This window comes from Falco biarmicus, chromosome 10 (assembly GCF_023638135.1).
Source record: "Falco biarmicus isolate bFalBia1 chromosome 10, bFalBia1.pri, whole genome shotgun sequence".
Classification (NCBI taxonomy): domain Eukaryota; kingdom Metazoa; phylum Chordata; class Aves; order Falconiformes; family Falconidae; genus Falco; species Falco biarmicus.
The window spans coordinates 35907372-35933081 of NC_079297.1; the positions used below are offsets into that span (position 1 = coordinate 35907372).

General features: G+C 40.7%; 1 protein-coding gene across 5 annotated transcripts in view; it reads right to left on the reverse strand.

Moving 5' to 3' along the window:
* MOB2 (MOB kinase activator 2) overlaps window positions 1-25710 on the reverse strand; it is a 116425-nt gene that overhangs the window by 59994 nt on the left and 30721 nt on the right. Inside the window, exon 2 of one of the 5 annotated variants that reach the window (XM_056353800.1) lies at window positions 10085-10152. The exons of 3 other annotated variants lie outside the window; for them this stretch is intronic. In XM_056353800.1, the coding sequence (XP_056209775.1) occupies window positions 10085-10107 (23 nt within the window). In that variant the 5' untranslated portion in view covers window positions 10108-10152. Of the gene's footprint in view, window positions 1-10084; window positions 10153-19311; window positions 19362-25710 lie in introns of those variants that run through there. One more of the 5 variants, XM_056353794.1, reaches the window with a different exon arrangement.

Below are 25710 nucleotides of genomic sequence, written 5' to 3' on the forward strand. Positions count from 1 at the left end.
TCACCCTACCCTTCCCCGAGAGCTGTGAACTAAACAGCTGCACTGTTGAACATCTGGACCAGAGGAGTGAATCTACCATGCAAAGCAAAAATTACACCAGATAATTGCTGATCATTTACTGTCTGTGTGCAAATCGGCACTGACTCAAGTAATAAATCACGTGAAAAACATTTTTAACAATGAATGTTGAAAGGACTGTCACTTGTGGCCTAGGTGAAACTGCTCTAGCATAATGGGAAAACTGCACACTAGCCAAATAGAAACATTCAATATTCACTACCTACACAGAAGAAAGCGATGGGTAGGGTCCCACAGTACTCTGGCCCGAGTACAACATTATTCTGTATTTTAATGGCCCAAATCTCACACTGTCAAATGACAATGTTTGTTAAGCTGAATTTTTATCTTTAACCCATCTTCGCGTTGTTCTTTCAAATTTGTCATCTGAAAATTTAAGTTACAGAAAAACAGCCTAAAAAAAAAAAAAAAAAAAAACCTGCGTGATTTCTTTCTAGGTGCCCAACATTACACAGTTAGGTGTAGTCAGGCATACTTGTATAGGGACTGATTAGATCACAAATATTGAGAGAAAAAAAGGGTTACAATGAACTACAGGCTGAAGAAATCAACTATGTCGTACTGTTGATAAAAGGCAGCAAGACTGACCTGTACAAATATGCTGCGTCTGCAAGACAGAAAGCAATTCCCAGCATCTATCGGGCCTAAACTGGAGTATCGTGCCCATCCCCCAGCACCCTAGTTGAGGACAAACGCATAATTAGCTGGAGAGAGCACCCAGAGAGCACCAAGAATATTATTAATCTCACAGATGAGAAAGCAGAGAGCAAAACAAGGGAACACCTTCCAAGAATGCAGAACACTGCTGTAAAGAGAAAGGAAACAAAATGTTCTTCCTGCTCTATCCATCACAAAGGGACTTGAGCTAAGCAAGAAACAAACCATGTTAATATTAGATTTTTTTTGGTAGAGGGGTTTTTTTGGGTTGTTTTTTTTTTTTTTGTCATTGGTGGTGTGTGGTTTTTTTTCTTTTAAGTATAGAAATAGATTACAAAGTCTCCATTATTGTAGGCCTTTGCAATGATCTTGCTCCAGAGCTGACTAGGTGACCTCTCCAGGTGTCTCTCATCCCTAGCTTTCTATGGTTTGCTCCCGCTGCTAGCCAGAAGAAAGAACAGAAATTGTGCAGTGTAACCACATGAGGCAAACCAGCTCAACCCAAACCAGATTACAGCATGCTTTCCCTTTCCTCAAAGTTAGTTATACTGGCCAGGGCTGCACACAGGTCCAATACAATACCACCACAGTGGTAGCAGCACTCTGCTTTTATCACACACATCATGGGGAAGAATTATACCATGTGTTCTTCTCAACCATCAACTTTGCAAAGATCCCACCAACACGCCTGGCTGGCACCAGGGTCCGATTCTTCCAATTGCTCTGGTCAGGCCCCGCTGTCCCCAGGAGGGAGTGCAGAGTCACTACGGCCACCAAAGAGCTAGAAGTGAGGTCCCTGCGGGCGGCTACCTACCAGTCCTGCATAAAGCAAAAACACATTCTTGGAAGCTTATCAAAGAAAACCAGGATGATTCATTTGGTTAATAACTTGGAGAAGAAAAAATAGTTAAAGCTAATAAATCACTGCTATGTAAAGATCACTTCTAAATGCTCTGCAACCCCAGAATCGAACAAACACTTGAATTCAAGTTTTCTTCTTAGAAGCCAAGATTTCTGGAGAGGTGGTCTTAAACCCAGGCTCAGAGTAAATCTGGCATGTCTTCAGTTTTAAGTGAAATAAATCATGCCCCACTGAAAAGATACACCTGACAGTTTAATTAAAGCATATATGACACTGCAGTTACGGGGTGTCCACTAATTTGCCTTGGAAGTGTGCCAGCAATATGAAACAAGAGCTATTGGGAGGTGGTGTCTGATGACTATTACTTAATAGCAATTGACTACTGTTGGAAGCTGAAGAATCACAATTTTTGTAATTAACAAAAAAAGCAGACCTTCCCACAGCTTTTTTTAAGCTCCTTTCTGGATGCAAAATTTAAGCAATATACCCATGGATTTTCAGAGCCTTTTGTTTTGACTGGCTACCTAATCTCTTAAAAATAAGTTTCAGCATGATGTTGCTGCAAGCAGCTGCTGTTTTTTCCAAACTGCTTCTCTGAAAGACACCAATGCTTTTTTTCTTTCTCACCCCTCCATGCTCTGTCAAGGATTACAGCAGCACAAGGGTATGTGTTCTTTAACATCTCCATCTGAAAACTATTATAGGAAACCAGCAACTAAATATAAACTGTCCAATCGGAGCCGGAGCCAGCCACATTGATGCTGGGATCCCAAAATGCTATCATGGACAAAAGAACTTACCACAGAAACACAGCTAAAGCCTACTTGCCAACACGACTGCTTCAGAAACAATGAATTCCTGCTTCAGAGAGGTCGTCTGGAGAAATGTATTTCGTTAATAAAGATTAAAAAAACCTTTATTTTTAGTCAACATGAAAATAAAGACAAACTCGCTGAAGTAGGCAACAATGATGAGGCAATATGCTACACACATTATCTCCTACACTATTTTCAAGTAGCTGCACCTAAAGAAAACCTTTTCTCCTCTCCCTACACATACACATTCCAGAGAGCATACACAAGCTGAATCATCATTACTGCGGTGAAAACACATGGGAGGAGGGAAAACATCTTTACATCCCCTTAAGATTCCTTCTGACAAATAAAGCATTCTTACAGCCCACTTCTCTTTTATTCCCTTCCCTAAGCAGAATCCATAAACTTTAGCATGGATTATTTGTTCCCAGGCTAAACATTCATCCAATTACTGCTCTGCTTCTGAGGGGAATTTCAACAAGACCATTTGGCCCAGTTATTCTGGACGTTAGCTTCAAGTACAGTTCTTTAGATAACAGAAATTAGTATGGATGATTTACCATTTTAATCCGTCTCCCAGCCACTCTGTGCTTTGAAAACAGCATTAAAAGATCCCCGTTTCAATTACTATTAAAAAAAATAATCTCCATTTAATAAGGAAACGTACATGTTAAGTAAAAAGCTGGGTACAGAAGAGAATAGCTAGTCCTCTACTACTTGGAAAGACTTACAGTACACTCAGTTTAATTATTCATCCAGGGAGCTTTGCATATGAATGAAACATCTTTCTACATCTAAGAAGAAACACTCACTAGCAACCCCAGTCCTCCACATCTGGTCAGGAAAGAGAGAGGAGACAGTGTGCCCATATGTACCCTATTTTCCAGAGCCATGGCTTTTTCCAGGTGTTAGAAGTTACTTCTACAACATTTAGTATTATTTTACACATGTATCCTTGACCCATTCCCTCCAATGCCTTTGAAAGCTCCATTTGCATTTGTCCCACAACTGAAGAGAACAATTTGCTCCCTTTTCTCCTGGTAAATACCCACTAACCTAATGCTTAACCTTGTTTTCTACTGTCTTGCATCATAACTTGCACTTAAGGGCCAGCCAAGTTAATTCCCAAGATAATCAATGAAACAGTGAATTGTTACAAGAAACAAATTTGAGTCTACTTTTCTAGTCTGATTATGCACTTACAGCACTTTGTATTAGTTTGCACATCACACAGGGTATTAAATAGTAGGTCAGTCAGGTCCACTTCTACTTAACCACTTTGCTAATTCAGGCTTAATTTAAACACTGATATTGGGGAAACAAAGAGCTTACAGGTCAGTATCAATCGTTGCTGGATAGGGAACGAAAAAGTAAAGGAGAACAGGAAAACTGACTCTGAGACATAGCTGGAAATAAACGTTTTCCCCAAATGCTGCTAATTCATTCTGCACATGAAGATAGTGCTGCCTCAGCTTCAGAGCTGAAGGGATTTTGTTGCCAAAGCTGTAAAGAAATCCATTTCAGTGGGGGTTTTGGCTTCATATTGAAAAGAAGAAAAAATCCTGTGTGGGGACACCACAACGGTCAATATACAAATGAAAGCCATACCACATTCCCTATATACAAACAGAAAGCCGTAACACATGAGAGGTCTTTAATTTGCTTTTGAAAAGATTATATTTTTTTACATTAATACAACAGCCAGTCCTGATTTAAGGCAAAGACGACAGCAGCACCAAAAGGGTTACTGCAAGCACTTCATAATAAGCAAAACAGGACAGCACTGGAGAAAGTTACTGAACTGAAATAACAGAAAAGCAATCCGCCTGGAAACGGAAAAGGGTGGGTGAGCAGTCTCTACCGGACAAGGGCAAAAGCCAGGGTTTATAAATTTAGAAAAAAATACACGCCCACACAAAGCTTCTCAAGTAAGAAGATGGGAGGGGGGAGAACCACACAAGGTTTTACAAGGCCTTTATATAAATTTTGCCTAATCATCCTTAATGGACATCTGCCCATGGCTTAGTACAGGAAAGACCAAGCTTTCAGTGTGTGCCAAACCGTCTGAAACACAAACCTCTGGCACACTGCCCACTTTGATCCCCCACTTTGGGCAGCTTCCTGGAGGTAGGTTTGGAGCAAATGAACACAGACAGATCACTCTTTGGAAGGGCTGTCTAAAAGAGTTAATGTCATGCGAGTTTGGTGTCAGACTTCACAGTGCTCAACTGCATTATTTTTAACTTACCTTAAATGATTTCTAGGTTTTTAAAATCAGAAGCAGCTAGAGAGAATTCAATAATTAGTTTCAGTGTTAAAGAGAGGTCCTTACACAGGGTTAACACAAGTACTGTGGCAAAATAATTTTTTAGCAAGGGGTGAAAGTGGCTCTCCTTGACGCAGATGGGCATTAAGACCAGCTATGTGGACAAACAGTTATTTATAGAACTGGCAAACTGCTGCAGAGCATGAAGACCCCCATTCAGATCAGCCCCCACAACCCTGTCCATCTCAAAGGAAGGCTCATAAAGTAGCATAATAAATAGTAAAAGAAGATTGATGTTCTTGGCAAGAGCAGCAGGCAGGTAATTCGGAGCAGGCACTGCCCCTCAGTCCACCAACAGGAAACAACTGCATGACTTACCGCAACGCCCCACCCGAGCAGTCCCAGCCGGTATAAAAGTCTCTGCTGCAAAATTTAGCTAATGATACAATCCAGGAGAAGTCTGGAAGTACCACAGAGGGAGAACAGGAGAGAAATTTCTGAGAAAGAGACTTTAGCTAAAATTAACTACACATGATCAGGCATGTGTGAATCCCTGAAGCCTATAAAGCAAGCAGAAAGAAAAAGAAGTTAAAGTTTTCTACTGCACAACTTGCCTCTCTCTTATTTAAGTTTAGCTAAGTGGTCTCACGCTAAGGTACTAAAAGCTGCAAGCAATTCTTCTACTAAAAAAAAAGTTTAAAACTAGATTGGTTTTGCTAATCATGAAACAGTACCCAGATTCCAATACAGAAAGCTGGCATTCCAAAAGTAAGAGTTTTATTACATAGAACCTTTAACAATAGAAAGGAAGGAAAAGTCTTTAGATAGTAAAAAAAAAAAGGTCTGTCATTTTGGTCAAATACAGAATGAATCATTAAAAACAAGAGGTATCAAGAAATACAATTGGATAATAAGGGTATAAATTTTGTAAGACATACTGCACGCTGTATGTAGGTTAGTGAGTACAACAGGTATGAAATATACAACAGCTATGTGCTCAGTCATCAAAATATTTCCAATTTGAAGTATCAGGCCCTCACCCTCAATCTCCTTTTGAATTTGATGATGAGCTTGCTCTTACACATCCGCGGCAGCATGCTCATAGAGTCATTCATCTCTCCCATTACTATCTTCGCCACTGCACAGGCAGACTGATGGGACTCTAGAATGCTCCCCTGGCACTAGAGGAAATTCCCTTGAGCCCCAAGTTCAGACTGCAGATGCAGATTCTTATTGCCAAATAATATAAATTTTATAAAATTATTTACTTAAGAAGTTTAACATTTACACCTGTAAAAGACAACAAATCTGGCAGCCACTAAGTTGTTCTTTTGCACTTCTTAATTCAGATGGGTCTGAAAGATCTGCGCAAAAATGCTTACTTGGGAAGGGAAATACTGATCCACTCTCTGCAATTCAGTATCTAGTAAAAATTAACAAATGAACATTTCTGCACCCATGGAATATAGCTGGCTTTGACCAAAGGAATTACGTGGGGGAAACAAAGCTTGTGAGCAGTGGGGGTAGCACACCAAAGAAAAAAAACCAAAAACCTGTAAAGCCAAACACACATATTACAGGAAGACAAATATAATCAGAAGCTTTAAGCTAACCTATCAGTTGCTGAATGGTATGAAAACAAGAGGAAAACGGAGAATTGAACATTTCAGAATAAATTCTGATCATAAAAGTTATCATCCTGCATTTGTAGAGTCACTTATCAGACACACTTTATGTAATACACCCTGAGAGAGAATTGACTAGCTCAAAACAAAAACAATGCTGTTTTTGCAGATTATTCTGTACTTCTAAATTGATGCACATAATAAAACAGCTTCTCTGAAATTAAATGCAGAGTGAAAAATACCATGTGTGTCAAACACAAAGGCAGCAACATGAATTACTTGAACACTGGCTTTTTAGGTGACCCTAACAAAACCTTGCCTAACTGGACTTCAGGGGCTGCTCACCTTTTTGCAAGACCCTAAATGTTCAACAAAAAAATGTTTTTGCAGACAAATCCCAGGCATAACCCTAGTCATCCATCCTTCAAAGGCAAGCAAGAGTACTTCACCCCAGCCAGAGTCTGGACATCCTATTTGAGGACATCAGAACACTAACAAACATTTATACAGCACATTTGGAAATTCTTACAGCACTCTGGAAGAAAGCCCTGAATCCCTGCAATCTGTGTCATCTCCGTGATTGTTACAGTCAGAGTGGAAAAACCCAGGAGGAAATGGCTATGAAGTGCAGCAGGTAAAGGAAACTGTTTTGAAACTGAATCAAAATCTCAGTGCTGCTTCTTTCTACATTACCAGGGGTAAGACACACAGGGCACCATCTGTACTGTGCATTTTCATTATGTTAACTAAGGCACAGAGTGAATATGAAGAAAAACTCTCGCAAGGCTAGAATGCCGGACTGTCAGTATCAGATAGGTGGGAGCTATAAATGCTAGACTTCCTGACACTTAAACAGTTTAAGGCCAGGAATGAAGAACCTGCTACACCTACCAGTTTGGCTCATGTCTTCCACTCTGTATCTCCATTTCCTAAAGTGTAGAATGGCAGTAACGACACTTTGGGAAGCACTTGGATAGCCAGAAACTGAGAAGATAAAAGGTCTAAGGTCTTATGAGTTGAAGTGACTCATGTAAAGCCAAGCACCAGATGAAAGAATAACATAATTCAGAAGTCCTCAGCTCTCAATTCAAACCTCACCGCTTAGGCCACGTGCCTTTCAAAATACCTCTTACATGACAGAAGCTGAATTTCAGTTCTGAATAACTGCCCTTTGTTCTCTCTTCTGTGCACACACACTTACTTTCTCTAAAGATTTTTGTTGAACATTGAGCTCAGTTCCCAAGGCAATATTGTAGGCAAATCCTAATTACTAAATCCTTACTTTATATGCCACCATTGTCAAGTCAAAAGATTTTAAAAAATTGTACGCCCACCACTAAATTTCAACCGAACTTTGCACAGCTGCTGCCTCGCCACACTTCTGGTTTTAAAGACTTCCACTGAGTAGTTGTCCATCTAGCTTATGGAGTGGGAAAACCTACAATCCAAGGCAATCCCTAACTCCTCACGTAATGCATCCCCATCCCTATATGCAGTCTCACATCCTAAAAGTGATTAGCCTAGAAAGTGGATCTTAAATGCCTTCAGAAACATGGCAACATACTACTTCAGCAGCCAAGAGGTGATTGGGAAGAACAAAGCAATATAAACCTACTCTGGGAATGAAGCATTTTCTTCCTCGCAAAAGATGGAGTAACTCAATGTTAAAAGCAGAATTTCTAAGCTAACAACAGAATTTTTATCGCTTTGCTGTGCTTTTACCCAGAACAAGGACAAATTGAGAGGATGGCTAATCTTGCTGCACAGATCCAGGTTAAATGAGAGGACCAGTTTTTGGCTGAAAACTGAACAAGTGAGAAGCGACTTTAATTTGAAAAACTGACTGCCAAATTAACAAAGTCACAAAACTTCATGTGACAGGTTAGACTTGCCTCAAAACCATCATGTTTTACAGGTGGTATCACCCATCATTTGAAAGGCTCATGAGTTTCATCGAAGATTTTAAACAACATCAGTTTAGCCCCACACACCCCTTCTTATGTGCGTATGATGGGCAAATACTTTTTTTTTTTCCTTTGAGCACAACTAAGGGTACATCTCACATAGCCTATTCCTTCCCTACAAGTCTCTCCAGCCAACGTATCCAGTTTACTCAATGCTGCACTTGTGTTAGGCTTCCCTTCTTCATAGATTCCACCTTTACTTCTTCCAGGATTTAGAAGGGATAGTAAGGCTACAATCATATATTTTAACCTGCGTAGCTGTATTTACCCGTACACTTCCACACACAGCTTCCTTCGCTGTGGCTGGGGAAACACAGGCACATCACAGAGGTGGGGAGCTTGTTTTCAAGAGGCCGGGTACTCGTGGAGCCATTCCTTCTAGACACAAACCTTTTTTATAGAATTTCAGCTTATGCACTGGGGATTTAACCTAAGTCTTGGATGAATAAAGCACACTGTTTACGGTCACAGAGTGGCTAGCTTGCATTTGTGATTCAGAAGAATGACTTCAAAACCCAATCATTAAACTCTCTCTAAACATCATTTTAGATTCCCGACAGAAGGGTGAAAGAGGGCAGAAGAAAGGCTTGCACAGCAAATTGTGAAGGGAGATTCTCCTTACATGCTATTCTGGAAAATCTATTACTTATCTAATGTATTATTACTATTGTTGTTATTTACTTACTTATTTAGCTGGATTTTTATCCAAGTTCATGTAATTTTGCTTACTGTTACTAAGCCACAGTAATAAAAGCAGCCTTGCCTACAGTGCCGAACAGGACACAAGCAAAACCTATACTGATTAGCATACAGTTTTCAAAGGTCAATTATCACATTAGCCAAGCCATTTAGGTCTCTGCAATGTGGAGTATTCTCTCATTTTAGACAGTAAAATGGGACAAAAATGGATTAGATTGCTTAGGGTCAAACAGTACAGCTGTTGCTGAGTAAGAGCTTAGGTTCTCCAGCAGCTTGAGTAGCTGGTAATGGGCCATTTTCACACTACGCCCTTGTCCAGCTGACACCATCTTCTGTCAGATGTTTAGAGACAGCAAGCAAGCTAATCTACCGAGATAAGTTAACATTCACTTATCTTATTTCTTTACCCTGGGGGGGGGCGAAAGGGGAAAAAAAACCCCTACCAAACCCCCCCACTAGAGAAACAACAAAAAACCACCTTAAAGGACCGATCCACAAAAAAGCCTGGCTGTATCTTCACAGTCACGTAAAAAGAGTAATCAGCACCTCTACCTGTCACATTTAGAAGCAAACCCAAAAAATACTAAGACACAGTACGGGCTGTCCTAAAACTGCTTCTGGTACAATAATTAAAACCTTAAAAAAGTATATCACCAGTGTAACTTTTAAGGGATATCACCAGTGTAACAAGTAAGCTGGTGTTCCCCTCCACCCCCGAATTTTAGCCACATGGTACATATCCAAAAAGATGTATGCTAAAGCAATTTTGGGCATGCAATGTCAAGCAACTCCAGTTTCAAAATGCAACAGCTAGACTGCAGGCCTTAAAGCAGCCTTGTTGCACGTACAGATTGTAACCACTCAGCCTCCGTAGGATACGTGAGCATTTTTACAATGGCATTTGCTCTGCTAGCCTAGACAAGCAAGCCAGGCAAAGAGGACTGCTGGGTTCAGCTCCAGGTGATGAAAGAAGGAAACCTCTAATAACTGGAAATCATTCTCCCTCCAGCAGAGCTGGCATTCCCTCCCCTACCTACCCAGCTTTCTCCCTACCTGTACTTTGCACCCACATCCACTCTGTGATTGTATTTAACCTTTATACTGTACTTCACACCTACCCTTCAGGCTCCCGCGCCAGCATAGGATCCCTCAGTTTTTCAGGTGCCCATCTGACAACTGAAAGCGCCTGTGAAGAACAGTACAAAGCAAACTTCACCACGCACGGCTTCATCACCTTTGACCTGCCTTTCGCTCCAACCTGCAAGCCTCACCTCTTTGGTCCAGTTACTACAAATTTCTTAAGAAAAATATAAAACTTTGCAAAGGTTAGAAGAGCTCTCCATTTCCCATTAAATTCAATCCCAGGGAGTCACCAGAACAGATTGCTGCATTCCCAGACCAGCTGTTTATGGTCATACTGAGCACATCAAACAAGCATCATGCTTTAACCCCTCACATTTACAAATCAACTTGCACACCAACAGCTGAAACCCTATTTCTTATTTTAAAACTCAGCTAGAACATCATTCAAAAAAATCACTCCTGTTCTATTTTTTCCTTCTGACAACTAATTCAATGAAAAATTATATTCTGTTGAGATACACCACTAGACTCTCCACATCCTAGTACAACAGTGGATTATCTGCTTGCTTTAGAAACAAAACACCTCACTACATTGCCATCAAATAAGATAAAGCTCAGCTCAGAGCAGTGAAAGCTGGAAACTGGTATTATTGTACTTTCACTATTAACCTTTAAAAACATACCCACTTGAAGTGGAAGTAACGAAAAGCTTTATTCTTCATAAGTGGTGAAAAACAGAGGCTCTTCAATTTTCTATGAATCATAACCAGGGCACGAGCCAGCTGTGGTCCTATACCAGTCATAACAGCTCTTATTAAAGCTTTGTTGCAAGTTGTCAGCGCTTTTTTTTTTGCCTTTTTTTTTTTACAGCATTTCATTTTCCTCATACGCTGTGCTTATGTAACAATATATACCAAAGAATTTGGATAATCAAGTGAGATGCCTTATCTCTATCTCTGAAGTTGTAAGCGCCAAATAAACAGTTATGCAAGCAGCTACAAAATACTATAAATCCAGAGCCAGAGTCCTTGCCTCACCCCTGTAATGTCTCTGCCTCTTCCAGTTTCCCCCATCTCCTAAACAGCGATGGATATTTTATACTCATGACCAGATTCAGGGGATGTCACTGCAACACTTGCACATTTGTTAATACAGGTCACCATTTCTTATTAACTTACTGACCAAGATAATTTCAAGTCCACATACTACAAGATTTTCCGCACACACATTAGAACCAAGCTTACGTTCAAGGCCATCTTTTCCTTCTCTTCCATTCCCCGCGCACGTATTTTGGCACAATCACACAAAACCCAGTTGCTTCCCTGATGTGTACCACCGACCAGCAGCTGCAGGGCCTCCGTAACAACAAAGAGAGAGTTCATACTGTGGGTCAGGCATAAAGCAATGATGTGTTACAAGGAAAGCACATACATATGTGTTTACATTAATCTTTTTACATAACATTCCACCTTTTACCTGCAGGTATTTTAATGTCCCATCACTCTGCTTGCTCCTCAAAAGCTCTATGATAAATTTCACCAACTCCACCAAAGCATAACAGAGCAAGTGCTCAAAGAGGAAAAGGAACTGCAGCAAGTTTTGCCTAAGTGTATTAGAAACAACTGCCATAATCTTTAAGCTGTATTTTGTCCTTGCCTCTAGACAGTGCAAAAAGATTAACTTTAAAAGGTCTCTTGCTTATTTTTTTTCTCCTGACAGAAAGGTAAAAAACACTGCCCTTAAAACTCAACATGATTCTTGAGAAGGCTTCTTTTCAAGCCTGGCGTAAATACTAAGTCTCTTCTGTACTCTTTCTGCCTATCTAAAGAAAGATTTGCCCTCTCCATGTTGTCATACTACACTGTGCTCCAATTACATATACCACAAGCCAGGAAAGGTTAACAAAATTTCTGAAGTTACTGCTGCAGAAGCAACAGCAACCTAAAATCCTGACATTTACAACAGCAACAGACTCCCTTTCAGTGAAGGCTCTTTTAAGCATTGACCAACTACTGAAATTCCTTTTCTGGCAAGCTACTGCTCTATGGAAGGACTAACACCACTCAGGAATAAGGCTTGCAATAGAAAAGAACGTGTCACACTCCTCTTGAACGTATCAAAGAATCCAGCTTACTGCTATTCAACCCTAAAATATTTAAGGATTTATTTAAAAAAAAAAAAGCAACCCACACAAAACCAACCACGTGTAAGGTAATGAGCTCGCACAGAGATTGTGTTAGCTACTATTTATTTCTTCCTCATGAGCAAGATGCATTTAAACCTGTAAACTGGTATTTCACTTCACACCACTGCAGGTGTGCTCTGTAACACATCCCACTGCTGGAGACAGATTTAACCTGAGCACAGAGAAGCTCCACTTCCCCCCTTACAGATTCAAATGGTAGCTGCATGCAAAGCCTCTGAATTGTAGTCCTTCCTGATATATCATCGTTTACAGTGCATCAAGTAACTTAGAGGGAAACAAAACGAAGACAAACCTTCCAGCAGTAAAGATGTTGCTGTAGAAGGATCTACTTTTTCCATTACAAGAAGTTTACAATACTCATATGGTTTTCAAATTTGGAGTTTACTGATCAACATGTAAATTAGAATTCCTAGACTAAGATTTTTGTTGTTTACGTATATACTCTTTTAGCCTCATAGTCCTACCAGGGAACTGTATTAAAACATCAGGCTGACAGGCTAATTTACTGAATAAGTACCATGAGGAACCTGAGAATGACTTAATTTTGTTGCTATGACCCTCATTCCAAGCCTGCACCTTCTCCTCTTAGGTATCATGCCCTCCTTACCCCATTAAGATTCACTCAAACCATAAACAATCTGTGGTGATCTCACCAAGGCGGCCACCAGTGCATGTACCTAATAAAACAATTGCTCTGGAAATCTCTCTTACCCAGAAAAGACTTTCTGCTACCACTCAGTTGTAGCGGGCCAGCAAGTGCTGCCACTGAATGCACACTCCACTTCCAAGGTCAGTAGTAAGAGATGTACCACCACCTTCACATGGGATATACAATACACACTTGAGGATAGTCTCATTTTCATTATGCACTGAGTCTAACTTTCTCTAGAATCAATGTTTTGGCCTTCTAAGAGCACTCCTTAGATGATAATGCCCCCAAAATCTTGTGTAGTTTACTGCGTGCATTGAAAAGCTCACTAACAGGAAGGACCTGCTTCATGACCACATTTCTTTGAAATATCTTGAGGAAATTAAAACTTACCTTGTTTCAACTTAATACTTACAGGACAGCACACAAAGCAAAAACACTCACCATGAGCTGGCTAGTTATCCTTAAAAATGCACAACAAACAGGTCATGCAAAGAACATTCTAGAGGCGTAAGAGGCTCTTATAGGAAGAAAAGATAGGTGTCTGAGAAGAACACAGCCTATGCCACCCTCATAACCCAGAAAGGAAGAATATTGGTCTACAGTATTTAAACACTTACTAAAGCACACTACAGGAATAAAATATCCCACCTCATTGGCTTTACTACAGGAGAAAAATCATTTGGGGCAGCATAGCCCCCTCGTAGCATCACCTGACCCGACTGCAGCACTCCCCACCAAACGCCACGCTGAGGGAACACACTGCTTCAGACAACTCAAACACCGCAGCATCAAGATTTAAGACCAGCTGGCACCGTTCTATCTTTCTATAAGCCTTTTCTATTTCAAAATCCCTAGTATGCCAAGAGCTACAAATTTCAGCACCCCTTCCTGCAATGGAAAAAGACCCAAATCACTTGGATGAACCCCTGTAACAAACAATTAAAATGCCCCCACATATATAAAGCCGTAAACGGAGGGGGCTCAGCACTCTGAGGGAAGCTGTGCACCTCCAAGCGTGGCACAGAGGCTCTCCCCATCCGCCTCATCCTCACCAGGGCTGTGACCTCCAGAGCAGGGATGCTAAGCAGCTCCCCTCCTCCAACCCTCCGCGTCTCAGACACTTCCTGTCTCCACTGGCATTTATTTTCAGCCCTCAAGATTCCTTTCTATATGTTCCAGGAACCCTCTAGCCATCCTCTGTCCAGATGGCAGACTTCAGATGAAGGGAACGGGGTCTTGGAGAGTCTTTTCTTGGCCTGCTTCTCAGCAGCCTGCTGGAACCGAGAGGCAGGCTGAGTCTCGCACAGACAAGGCTCTGTTGCACTGCAAAAGCCCTTCAATCCCTCTCCACGCTTTTCCTCAATGCCCTCTTTGTCTTCAAACAAATTTGTCTTAAACCTTTTAATGGCCTCTGCTTTCCAGGGGCACGCTTTATACAATCTACTCCCTACAAAGCTGCAGAAAGCCAGGAAGAGGGCAAAGGAAAGGGGGTCTTAGCAATGCACTAACAGACAAGCAGAGCCTCGGTTTTCACTACTTACAAAGAGATGCAGAAGAAAAAGGCAGGTGACAGGTTTCACTCCTTTTGATCCCTGTCATCTGCAAGAGGTTTTCCTGAAACGTGCCAGACACAGCAGTTTACATACTCAAACTCACTAAGGACCACCACCCTATAATGAACTACTTTCAAACTATGACTTGCCTGGATAACCAGTCCTTTTAATCTCTGCACTGGGACAACAGAACCAGACCGTTGTATAGTCAAAGACCAACACAGCATTATCATCAACACTATACATTCATGTACAAGCTTCAGAGAATGACTGATGTCTTTGACTTTTTCAAACCAAAGTTTTGCCAAAATAAATAGAAAAATGAAAAAAAAAAAATATTGTTCCCAACCGAGGCTTCACTGAACAACAGTTTCATAAGTTTTTGTAAGATCTCTTCAGGATTCCTTCAACAATACTCATATCAAAGGCTACGACATTACTTGATTTATTTTATATATTTATATATAAAAGAAACAATACTTCCAAGACCCAAGAGGGTTTAAATCTGAAATAAAGCTGGATGCTTCAGAGCGGAATATATTTAGGCATAAACTATTCTAAAATCAAATGCTGTCCCCATTTAAAGACTAGAGCTGTCAGGAAGACTCTAATGTAGCTCTTATTAATTCAGGAAAGTTGCAAAACTTCAGTAAAACTAACTGGGACAGGAAAGTTACAGAGAAGCTGCAGCAGCACAGAAAACTTCCCAATTGTGGGCAGGACCTTAAAAATCCAGCACCTCAAAGGAAACTACCAAAACAGTGATGTGACGGGAAAAATTAGGCAAAGCACAGCATAGTCCTTTGAAGGGTAATAAAAAAAAAAATCCATCTTCTTCATTGGTGGGAAAAGCAACACAATCTAGAGGCATTATTACGCTGCAGTGCTGCTATCACATTCATGATGGTGTTTTTCCAGTCAAATTCTTGTTCTTTAGGTTTACCATTGATTTTATAAGTTAGTTGACCATCTCCTCCTGTCCCTTTTATCATGTACATTTGTCATAATACTGCCTGCAAGAGGGTATCTTCCATCTCATTTTGACCAAAATATCATACAAGAAATATCTTGAAGAATATTCACCATTCCTTTAAGGGATAGTTTGAAAACCAAATGCTACAAATAAGCTGTTTTAGATACCCTGGCCAGATTTTTATCATGCGTACTATATTTTTTATTTTCCCTAACATTTGTATGTCGTTAGAAACTGATCTTTTTCAGAACTGCATAAAAGATTCATAACTAATTTCAAATATTTCAAACTTTTCAGACAACTCCTTTCATTTAAGGGGTGTGATCTCTTTGCTCATTAGGGTAATATACTAACTGCATGATGATACCCATAGCTCCTCCCACAAACATTTAGGATTGTCTAATTCAAATTTATCTGCTCATAAATGTCCACCGTGTCATTTGCAGTCATTTACTGTATAATAGCTGTAGTTGATGAACTGGTTTTCAGTTCCTGTTTTCTCTCCTCCCTTCTTTGGTTTCTCAATAGATTAAAAAAAGGTGTAGCTTCATCAGAAATTCAAGTCATACGTCCACAACCAACGGTTGGCTACAACTAGAACATCACCTAATTCCAGGAACTGAAAAATCTGACCCAGAAATTACGTTATTTAAAACTGAAACCAGTTACAGACCACCTATAAACCTTAGCTAATATCAGCTAGCTAACAAAACATGGATGGAGTGAGCCAGGTACTGAAATCATAGAAAATTAAGTCTATCAGCTATAGAGTCAATGCAACATAAGGAGACACAGCAAACCACCCCATTATGAGCCAAGACACCCATCACCTTACCCCTGGAAAAGGGAACTCTCTTTCCTTAAATCAATGGTTTACTAATCAGACGCTTAGACAAAAGCTAGAGATTTGTGAGGGTGGTTCACAGAGAGAAGACTAAAATCCAGCAAGTATGGCGAGAGATGTTTGGGCTCCGATCTGAAGCCATGTCATCCAATAACACCCTTGGCGCTGAGCTTGCATAGTGACCTTTCTGTGGTTGGGTCCCTAGCCAGCACGTCTGAAAAACTTTCTAAGAGTATGAGAGTGTGGAATGAACAAAAAAGAGATAGGATAATCCTTTTAAAACTCATGGAATTAGTCATGCTCTTAAGAAAACCTAGAAAAAAAACAGAATTTAAGTACACAAAGAAGGCCAAGGGAGCAAATTAACTGAGGGAAAGTGGAGGGGAAAAGACAATTGCAGTAACAGCCGAAAAGACAACCACCTGTCAGGATATGCTGACAGAGCAAAAAGAATCCATTATGATTAATGCAGATTACTGCTGTATCTGTCAAATTCTACACGTTGTTGCTTTTAAATTCAGATGGGAAGTGCACACGTTTGGTCCGGCAGTGAAAGCTAAGCTGTAATAGGCTTCGGGGTGAGCAATTAGACTATTTTTGGGACAATAGTGGGAAATAAAAAGGGGTTGCTACACTGGAACTTAAGAATTACTTCCACATATCTGTTTTCATTTCTGGCTTTAAAGCTAAAATGAGCCTAGCACTTAATGTGTAATAATTACTCTCCTTGCATCACAGCAAAGAGCTATCTTGGAATTCAGCATGAACATCTCTAATAGCAATTGTACCACAGCCCAGGACAAGAGTACACTAAGAGCAGGAACAAAAGGGTAAAGTTTGCATTACCAGTCTCTCAGTTTCATGGGCATCTAGATCTACCAGCAACATGAGGAATAATCCAAGATAATAATACAGAAGATGGGACAGTAATCCCATAGACTAGTAAACCTGAAAAAAGCAAACGCTGAAGCCACAGGCAGCTTTATTAGACAAGTTGTATCTTCCCAGTCGTGACATGTTCCACTATCATCCTAAAAACTCACTGTATCCCCCTTCTCTCCTCGTATGCTGCACTGGGATTTTTCGCACTGATCTGAAGCTAATGAACAGCTATGCTGCATTTCTTTCACATTCTATTCTGAAAACAGGACTTGCAGTGAAAAGGGACCATAAGGGAATCCAGCTCAGTAGTTGCCAACTGCCTATTCCTTTCTCTAAGGGTGGTTAGGCTGCACTTAGACCCTTTCCATGTGTATTCCCTGGAAGCATCTGGTTTAGGTTGCTATTTTGATATCTTCATACCAAAGTTCATTTAAATAAAGCAGCTGTGATCTTTCAGCTAATAAGCGCTAAGAAAATCTTTGCTCCAAGAAAACCGTATTTTGTTACCAGCAGAGGAATGCTTCTGAACTGTCTGCTCAGGGTCTTTTGGTCAACAGGGCACTAGCCTGTGTAATATAAAAAAATAAATATTTACCCCTAGTAGATATGCCCTCAGTATCCTTACCTGTATTATCTTCACTGACCCCAAAACTCCCTGTCAAAACCACTGTTTCTGTTAAGCTGTGTGGGTAATAAGTAATTAATATCCGACTCCACAGCCAGCCATTGGAGTTTGGAACCGACTGCTATAGAACACCTCACAGTTACAGAACTTAAGGACTATGCATCTACAATATTTTTAAGTAATTGATACTGCTTTCATAAAAGAAAGGTATTTTCTGCTAGTGCTAGGAAACAGAAGGGGTGGAGTACTTAAGAGCCCTTGGAAACTGGACATCCACACTGGCAGAAGCAGCGGGAGGGAAGGGCAAGAATTCTTGCCCACACACAACCATGCATGTCCTGCAAGATCTGGGCAAAAACAAACCCCCATGATTTCAAGCTCACTCCAACACTCTGCTCATATTACTTCATTATTTTTTTTTTGCAAGTCAAGTATCTATTCTGAGGTTGTGGTTCAGAAATCTAGTTTAATGTTGTATTACAGGGAAGAGCTCTTCATAAAGCTGTCCAAACAGTCTCCCACATCTTCCCTACCAACAGATACATCTGCTCAGCTTAGTAACAAACTGATTGATACTCCAAGATATTGCATGACAAGAATACTTGGGAAAAGGGGGGGGGGGGGGGGGGGGGGGAAGACTGAACCAGATGAAAAATACATTTTATACAGTTCTTAACATGTCAAGACTGTGATAGCATCTGAGGGAAACTGAAGTTTAAAGAAGAGTTCCTAACTTGGATCTGCTGCAGATCCAGCAGGCTGGCTCAGCTCCCAGACTACCGAAAGCCCAGAACTCAGTAGCAGTCAGCCTGTCCAGAGAGGTTCTTAACTCATTGTAATTAGGCATAAAGAGCACCTGCTTTTTATTGCATTTGTGAAATGTTACTTTATGTGCCTAAAACTGGAAACAACCATTGGATAGGAGGGTAGCAACATTAGAAATGGAGAAAGTGGATTTCTGATACACAGTTTTTTCCAAGCGCTTAAGGGTCCTGCTTGTTGACCTAGGGAGACTCCTGAACCACAACACAAAAAACCGTAACTGATTTCTTATTTCTTGCATACTAGCACACTACCTGCAAAGCATGAAAGAAACAACACAAATTTACTTTGAGAAAATGTTTCCCAACCTTCAACTACAACTCAAGCCAAGGCACGAAGTGACAACATAGATCCTGCTGAAAGTACTAATGAAGTCTCTTGGTCTAGACAAATTGAGAGTAACATAGGAATTTAATGAAGAAAGGCGAGAGGGAAAGTACTTGTGACAAGTGCTCAGTAAACTGCATCTATCCTTAAGTTTTGTTTCACACAAAGATGTGGCAAACATAAGTTACTAATGTGTATTATCATTAGAAAAGGTTGGCTTGAAGTAGACAAGCTAAACAGGAAAGACACTCAAGATTTTGGTTTCTCCCTCCCTGCTGCTACCCCCCCATCCAGTCCTCCTTCCCCCTCTTTTGGTCACCACAGTACCAGCTGATGGCCACACACCTCTGTGCTAGTTAATGTATAAAATTGTCTTACCAGCAGCAGCACAGCGAGCAGATGATGAATTCCATTCCAACAAAATTAACAGCAGGGGATTTCCAACAAGATGGCAATAGAGTAAAACACAGCTCAGATACTCAAAGAAACGTGGGAAGCCCAAGAAAACTGATTACTGAAACGCAGCCTGAAATACTAGTAGCACTTTTCCAGAATTCAGCGAGATGCAACTTCTAGCAGGCAGAGTGAAAAACAGAAAAGGGTTCTCTTCTAGAGAAAGGGTACACATACATAGCTCGCTCTTGAATAGACAGCTGCACGAAAGAAAGGAATATGCTTTCTGCCTTTCTTTTATCTATCAGAATAGCTGTTATCTAAAAGTTTCCTCCTCTTCTTTTTGGGTAGGACTGCTTTAAAAAAAACCCAACAAAACAGATCCTCCCAATAAACGGAGATTTAGCAATCATTTTGATAATGCTTTTCTCTACCTAGTTCTGCCTACCCTTCAAATCAGTTTGGAAGCAAAGAAATAGCAATTCCAAACGAATAAATAAGTAATGAGAACTGTTTTTTCCAATCTTTCCTTTCGTCTTTTATAACATCAATTCCAGTGACTCAGTTATATTAAAGAAGCCAAAATATCCAAGTCTGTTTTTTCTAAAACCTACCCACTTTCTTGAAAAGCATTGAAATGGTCGTTTTATACCTGTTTTAAGAGATTTCATAAACTCCATTCATCTTTCTGCTTATTAGTCGAGAGGGAAAAATTCCCAACTGCAGAGCCTTAAAGCCCCACCTTGTGGAAGCTGCCTAAAACATACAAACAGGCATCAGGGGGAAAAGGGCTTCAAATGGAGCTTTTACAATTAATATAATGTTTGACACTTCCACGTTGCCATCAGTCACACCGTTAGATGCATTCTACCCCAGTAGAAAAACAAGCCGTGGGGGATTACCAATACAACAAAAAGCTGGTTTTATTTTGTCGCAATAGAATAGTCATCCTGCATTGCATCGGCAGACAGCATGCGCGGCAGTCCAGAGCAGGTCTTGCTTTCGCCACATTTGCTGGCTCCTGTGGGCTGGACTTACTCTGTTTTGTGAGCACGAACACATGGAATCACCGACAGATTTATCTGGCCAAAGAGCAGACAACTGAAGAATACAGCGACCCTGCCACGAACGGCTAACGGAACTCTGTCCTGCGATACTAGATTGCCCCTCGTTTTACACGGGGATTCTGAAAGCTATTCACAGCCCTCCCCCAGCCATCTCTTACAAGCCCAGCTGAATGTCCGCATTCTGCCATTCCTAAAAGCTGGTGCTGGGGCCAACTCAGCACAGCCCCACGCTGCCTGTGACCGCAGCCTGGACCCGCACTGCCCTCTGCTGAAAGAGGAGCCTGCACAGTCCAACGAGCAACTTGCACACCACTCTTACTTACAAGCTCACACACAGTCCCCACATCATTTATGTACCTCGGTTTTCCTTGGTCTTCCTTCTCTGTCAGCCTTCACAATATTCAGGGTTCTGCTTTATCAGGGTTTTTTTTCTGCTGCTTCTTTCCCATGAGGGCTACAAAAGCATCAGATAGGTTTCTATGTTTACATACTGTAATACCGTGCCAGCGCATCTAGACTCCAGAAACCAGTTACTGCACTACAGCACTAAAGACACATCATGTTTTTAGCAACGAAAGAGCAGATAAAGAGAGAAGGAAAAAAAAAAAAAACAGGAAGTGAGCTGTTCAAAAATAACCTCAGAAAAATGAATTTTAAATTATCCTTTGTCATCTGCAGTACACGTCATACAACAGTGTCACCTTGTGTAGTAAAACCAAGACACCTAAAGAACATATATTCATATATATACTCAATACACTGAATTAATAAAATATACCATAATCAGTAACTGATTACTAACAGTAATCACGCTACTTTCTCAGATACAAACCTTGCAATGTTTCTATTTTCAACTGTTGTCCCACTTTGAGATTTAGCTATTTGTAACAATCTGAAACTCTGGATAACTTAAGGACTGAAATACTGTACAAAATCTGAGAGCGCAAGATAAATACAACACATCAGCTTGGAACACTAAGGAGCACCGAAGTTTAAAGTGGTAGAACACAGGGCACCTGAACCTGTAAGAACAGATGTAAGCACACCCCTTGGAGTCAAGGGGAGTACGCCACTTCAGAGCACGCCGGCGTCCTGATGCTCAGGACCAGGAAAGCCCACATCTCGCCCCCAATCCCCAGCTGGCAGCAGCCACCAGGCGATTTTCAAAGCTGCTGGGAGGACACTGCATGCACTTCAGCAAGTTTCCATAGCTGGAGTCTGACTCTATCCCCTCCAACTCATCCAAAGCATCCCAACCTCCCAGCAGCGCGCCAGGCTCCAGAGGAGCGCAGAGAGAGCCCACTGCCCGCCTGCCCTGTGGGGCTGCCCCTCGGATCCCCTTCTCCAAAGACCCACACCCCACACAGCAACCCAGGGCCCTGTGCAGGGGTCGCACTGCAGCAATGGTTGTATCAGGAAAAAATAAAGAGCTATTACTCAACTGGCAAGGAGGAGAGGGGCTGATCTGCTGCTGCACGGCACCCTTCAAATTCTGAAGAGCGCATGTGAAACTGTATCTTAAAAGCGCTTGTTTTAAATAACACTAAATATTTCATTCTTCCTGTTCTCTAGGCTGTACCAGCTCCAGCTCTGAATAACCTTTCATTTCCCGCAACGCTGCTGCAGGGAGGATAGACTTTCTCTTTTAAAGAGAAAAACTGAACGCACCCCACCTTCAAAGCAGATCCTGGTTGCCCCTTTAAATACAAAAAAAAAGGGGGGGGGCAGTGTTTTACTGCAAGAAAAAAAATGTTCGCAGCTTCTTTCAAGTCCTCTATAATGTTCACTCTTGGTGGCTATTACCTGAAAAAGAGTCTAGATACAATAGAAAACAACATTAAATTTGTTAATAGATTTTTAAAACCACAGAAGAAATTAAATATACCCCAGTATACAACCTGAACCAATTTACCTTCACAGTGGAAACACTGTGGTCGGTCTTTAAGATGAAACTATCAAGTCTTTATTTAAAAAAAGAAAAAATGGAAAAAAAAAAGAAAAAACCCCAACTACATAACTCACTCAGACTTTATTCCAAAACGCAGAAGTGTATCTTAATTTTTATCGTCACGGAGCAGGACCAAAATTGCCAATAACAAAAAAGCTATGTATGGACAGCACGCCAAAAGCCCATTTGTGTATTAACAATGACAAAGTGAAGACTTTAAATAAGTAGCATGGCAAAGCAAAAGTATCTGTCATCATTGGCATGCGAAAATCCCTTCTTTAGACTGAGCTTTGATAATTCCTCCTCATAAAATCAAAGCTTCGGTCCAAAAATGACATCTAACACACAGAAGTTTCAAAGCCACTGTTCTCACTCTGACCCCTGTATGAACCTACCAAAAAGGCTACTCATCTCAACCTATCTGTTTTTACTGAATAGTCTCCTTTTGCCCCTGTGTTGCTTCAGTGATGCTTGTGTACAGCTATCAGATGCGGTGGTCTGGATTCATTTACTTGCAGCTCTAATCACTGCATTCAAGAACAGACAGACCACACTGCCCTCATGGGAAGGTACCCCTCGTTACCACCGAACTGAAAGCACACAGTAAAGCTGAGAAAAGAAGGACCTTTTTGTAATTTTTTTGTGGAGGACAGGCTATATATAACACTTCAAAAAAAAGCAGATGCCGCCAAATTGTTCCTGCAACAGTAGAAGCAACACCACACGTAGCCCAGTCCAAGTCAGCACTGTCGAGATAAAACTGCATCATGTTTCTAGCAATTTCTCCCTTAGAAATCAAAAGCATTGCAGCTAGATTATCCTCTGAAAGCCCTGAGTGCTGCCACATGCTTTGTCACTACAGCAGTATCTTCCTGCTTGGCAGTCTCACCATGCTTTATCATTCCTTTACTTCAGCTGTCGGGTGCTTAGTTTCTCTGGCGGGGAGATATTAGGCCTGCTGAACCACTTCGTCTGCAAGCATAAGAAAAGCATCCATCGCGTGAAAGGGTTAGCAGGAACTGACATATAATTTTTTTAAATCCACAACTTCAATTAGATTTACCATCCTACAGAATAAAAATTCATTAAGTTCCAAAGATCTCTCCAAGGAACCACAGAAGAGACCTGTCTGTCAACAGAAGCATATTCTAAATCCACTTTTCAGCACATTCCTTCCATCATGAGCAGTTAAAGCAGCAATATTTTGTGTTTTTTGTAAAACAAAATTGTAAAAAAAAAAATCCATAAAAACTGGACTCAGACAGCCAGGCTACACAGAGAACTACATGCAAATGGTATGATTACAAGAAGGGTATTCCAGGGAAATAATTCAGAGTATGAGAAGTGGGCAGAAAGCTCCGAACGACCATGTCTGTTCCACGTTTCAATAATAAGGCTGAACAAGTTTATTCATCTCCACCTTTCACAGAAATTACAGCCCACAGAGACTGAGGGCATGGAACAAAATGCATCAATTTGCCATAACGATGTAGTCTGACAGCAATACACATACCATGACCTTTAATCCGTGTAGGCTTCTTCTGTATGTCTAAAAGGAAGTCAGGTTAGAAGTGTGGACCACAATGATAGATTAGATAAGCCCCACTGATGAGCCCTTCGATGTGCTACACGGCTTTCATCTATTTAGTAACCAAAGACATCAAATAATTCTGTTGCCAGTACCTGACTGATACTCCTTGCCTGAGATTTCATGCAAAGTGCAGACACGGTTATGGTGTCTGCAGCTCTCAACTATATATATATATATTAAAAAAAAAAAAAAAAGAGAGGAGGAAGACATGAACCAAACACCATTCCAGCAAAGGAGGTTAAGCAGTTTAAAAAACCAAGCCCTCGTTTCCAATACTGTGACAAAATTTCACCACTACAATTTCAAAAAGCCAATCAGAACAAGCTTCCTAAAGAAAACTATCTAGGGAAGATACTAAATGGTAGTTTCAGTCCTGCCTTAGAAAGTAACGTTGATGAAATAAACATAAATTATAACAGGAGTAATGTAAGAAAGTATTTCTGAATTTACCACTGATACATGACTACACGGAAAGAAAACGTTTTTATCCTTAATTAGCCTGCTCACTCTATCTGACCTTTGAGATATTTTTTTATACAAAGCCTGAGAAGACAGACATGTTCTGAAACACTGTCCTCACCCAATACTAGAGAAGAACTGTAACACATGCAGTTGAACAGGCAGACTAGTCCACGTTTTGAACTCTCACACCTACACAGACAACATAACTAAAACCTTAAAGCCAGCCAGAGAAGAACTGATAGCCAGCTTAGTTTTCCCACCTGATCCAGCCTGTGGGGAAGGGTCAACTCCTGAATGAGCCTCTTAACGAAAAGGAAATCTGTATTGTGTTTCTCTGGGTAAAACTGTTGAGAAAGACATCAACACACATCAAAAAAGGGTAAATATACGTGGCCTGTAATGAATATGAAAAACTTAAGTGCATAAAAAGGTTGGATGCTTTAAATTTAAGCATTCGTAATGCACATTTATATTAATTATTTCCTACATTGTCAACAGCACTGCACACAGGAAAGCAACTGGACTCTGGAAGTTCAGCTTCTCCCTGCTGCTTTTCATCCTAGTGTTGCATAATGGACCAGCTTTTACAGTGTGACTGCCATCCCTGTCTTTGGTCTCTGCTTTGAAAGAGTTTTCTGGGGTTTTTTTACAGTAACTTAAAACACAAGATCAGTATCTCATCAGAAGATCTTGTGTGTCTAGCTAATTGGCGATGTCAGCATTATATCTTTAACAGAGATGACATAATCCATCTCATTCTGCATTGAAAGCAGAGGAGTCCTCAATTACCTTTGAACATGTGATGTTAAACATGCTGCAGTTATCAGAGGCAAACACACACCCTTTGGGTTGCTGGGAACCAGTACTGCCCTCATTTGCCCGTTTTAATACAGGATATCCACACCTGCAGTAGAGCACAATGGCAGGAAAATCAAGCTGATTTCCAGAAGGTATTTTCTCCAATAAAAAAATACCCAGAAGCAACAAGTCATTTTCACCTATGATTTTCCCCCTCCTAACATTACTACAGTATATTTGATTCTGTAAATTGAGTGATCATTATGACCACTAAAAAAATTAAAAATAATTTGAAAAATCCATGTCAAGACAGCAAGGCTGAGCTAATTAAATCCAGTATGCTTTACTGTTCCTGAAAAGCTCTCTCGCTATCCAGTTGACCACCATGGTAACACTTCTTATCCACAGGTATTAAAAAAGCACTTTCCCAAACCTGTATTTTCCAAAGCACTTTCCCTGCTGATGTACAGGGTACAAAAGCACAGAGGTCTAAGATAGAAAAGAGTTTTCACCTCTCC